Source organism: Austrofundulus limnaeus, unplaced genomic scaffold (genome assembly GCF_001266775.1).
Source record: "Austrofundulus limnaeus strain Quisiro unplaced genomic scaffold, Austrofundulus_limnaeus-1.0 Scaffold465, whole genome shotgun sequence".
Taxonomy (NCBI): domain Eukaryota; kingdom Metazoa; phylum Chordata; class Actinopteri; order Cyprinodontiformes; family Rivulidae; genus Austrofundulus; species Austrofundulus limnaeus.
In genome coordinates, this window is record NW_013952867.1 from 501198 (window position 1) to 503748 (window position 2551).

At 35.8% G+C, this 2551-nt stretch overlaps 1 protein-coding gene across 1 annotated transcript in view; it reads left to right on the forward strand.

Moving 5' to 3' along the window:
• Positions 1-2551, forward strand: part of LOC106529776 (DNA polymerase zeta catalytic subunit) — a gene marked incomplete at its 3' end in the record, with an annotated part of 92992 nt that overhangs the window by 51138 nt on the left and 39303 nt on the right. The window contains 2 exon segments of the mRNA XM_014025278.1: positions 1449-1584; positions 1661-1755. Coding sequence (XP_013880732.1) covers positions 1449-1584; positions 1661-1755 — 231 coding nt within the window.

A 2551-nucleotide genomic window follows, 5' to 3' on the forward strand; every position in this document is an offset into this window, starting at 1 on the left:
TAGGAGACACAGTTTTTGTTAGGAGAGGATTTTTTAAGTAATAACAATCAGGAGTAACGACTTTCTACTTCTTACCTTTTTAAAAAATGTAGTGAGTAGAAAGTACAGATAATTGTGTAAAAATGTAATGAGTAAAAGTAAAAAGAACGCTGAAAATAATTACTCAAGTAAAGTACAGATAACCAAAATTTCTGCTTAAGTACAGTAACAAAGTATTTGTACTTAGTTACTTTACAACTCTGCATATTTGTTAAAAAAAAGTTAAAATGGCTAAAAAGTAGTAGTAAAAGCTGAATCTAGTACAAAGAAGCGTTTGCTGAATTAAGCAGTAAGAAGCTAAAATTATCACAAATGTTGAATTTTGCTGAAATAGCAAAAAAAAAAAAACTTTAATCTCAGAAAACAGCAGAAAGAAGCGTAAAAAGTTTAAATCAGCAGAACAGCTGCACAGAGCAGAAAGATAAAATTACTAAAAACRAGCAGAACGAAGCTGAAATTAGCACAAAGGACCAAAATGCAGAAGCAGAGCAAAAGGGTAAAATGTGCATTAAAAGTTTCTAAATATTTCAAAGTGTTTTATGAATGTTTAATGTGCTGCATGACCGGTCTTACCTGCCCCTCAATGYACAGCACCTTGTGAATTTATTTCTGTGAAAGGCGATAAATAAATAAAACTTTACTTTCTTACTTTAACGGCGCTCCATTTATTTTTAATCAGAAAAAACTGTCCATAAAGGCTAAATACCTCAATAAGTTTGAATTACTGAAATACAAAAGTCATAACTGGAATGTCCTGAAGGTGCTGAACTTTTGATGTATAAATCTTTAAAATGGCACAACAATTACAAAACGAGATGTGCCAAAAAACATACAAAAGAAAACTGGATGATTTTGTGATTTTTTTAAAACAAAATTTTACTTTTTTATTGCGCAGGAGGTCATAGTTCACTATAGTAATATTCATTTCAGTGTCAGAAACTGAGAACTGCCAGGAGGAAAAATATGAGACTGGAGCAGCCGAGCACACAGACTAAAGGACAGGTTCTCCAGCGCCGCCAGAACCAAACATGTCACAGAAGAAAGTAGAGTTACCAAAGTCTTCATCTGAAACCGGAGCTTCTGTGATGAAGATTAAAGGGGATAAATTCCTGATAAAGTTGCTCTCTTAGATCATTTTTTACTGTTTTTGTTTCAGAAAGAAAAAAGTTGCGACACTGACAGAAAAGCAGGTTTTAATCAGGGTCACTTTTTAAAACAAGTTGTGTTCAGATGTTCTGATGAAGTCTGCAGTCAGTCACGTTAATGTGCTGATGTTTCAGCCACGATTAGAAAATATGAACATTTCTCCTCAGATTTTACCTTCGTGGCTCCCTGTTAGTAAAATAAAACTCTTCCATGTTAGAATTAAAAAGTAAAATAAATGTTTACTGTGTCATTGCCTTTGTTAGAGGAAGCAGCAGCAGAGCCAGACAGACCAACCTCTGGCCCCACCGTTAGCCCCTGCAGGAGCCCCGGTACCTCCAAGCTTAATGAYAGCACTCTGGGGGGCACCTTTGTGCGCTGGGAGGAGAGCTCTTTACCCTGGTGAGTCCTGTTAACACACATCCTGCACTGAGGGCTCAATGAAGAGCGTTTCTCTAAAAGTTTTCTTGTTTCGCAGCTCCTTACTGCTGGATGAGACTGAGAGGCAGAGCACCTGTGAGCTGGAGGTTGATGCTGTGGCTGTAGACATCCTGAACCGCCTCGATATTGAAAGTAAGGACTCTGTAGTGCAGTATTATATGTAGCTGGTACACATGTAATGACATGGAAACTAAAGAACGGGCAAAGCAAAGTGTTGCACATTTAACTCAGATGACTGCTGWTTGAGAACAAATGCCTTGACACAGAAAAGCCTTCACCAGAGCTGCAGAGCAACACTGCAGCTAACACTTCCTGTTACAAGGCAGCAGAGCAGGGATTAACAGAGATGATGAGATGATTTTCATCAGAAGGATCAAAGTCAGTGAGACTAACAAGCAACTGGTGTCGGACAAAACTCCTGCCTCTCTGGGTTTTATTTCTCTGCAGTGTGTTTGGATGTATTGAATCTTAAATAGTTTTTACAATAATGAAGAAATTTATAAGTCATGTAGATACTGATTTTAAAAGCACCACACCATTTCATAGTTTTCCTTTTTAAGTATTGATTTGATTTGATTTGATTTATTGATTYAACAGGAAAAGATTACTAAATATCAAGCCTGACTCAGCATAATTGCTGTTTTACAGCAGGTTCCTGTTCTGCAGCACATAAAACACTCAGAATTACAGCATCACAATCACATCATTATACACCATAGACACAAAGACAAACAAGCATACCAAAGGTTTAGGTTGCAACTTAAATATTTAGCTAGCCACCTAAATATTTAAGTTAAATATTTAGCTAGCTAGCTAAATATTTAAGTTTCAAGTTAAATATTTAGCTTGTTAACAAAATATTTAATTTGTAAGTTAAATATTTAGCTAGCTAGCTAAATATTTAAGTTTCAAGTTAAATATTTAGCTT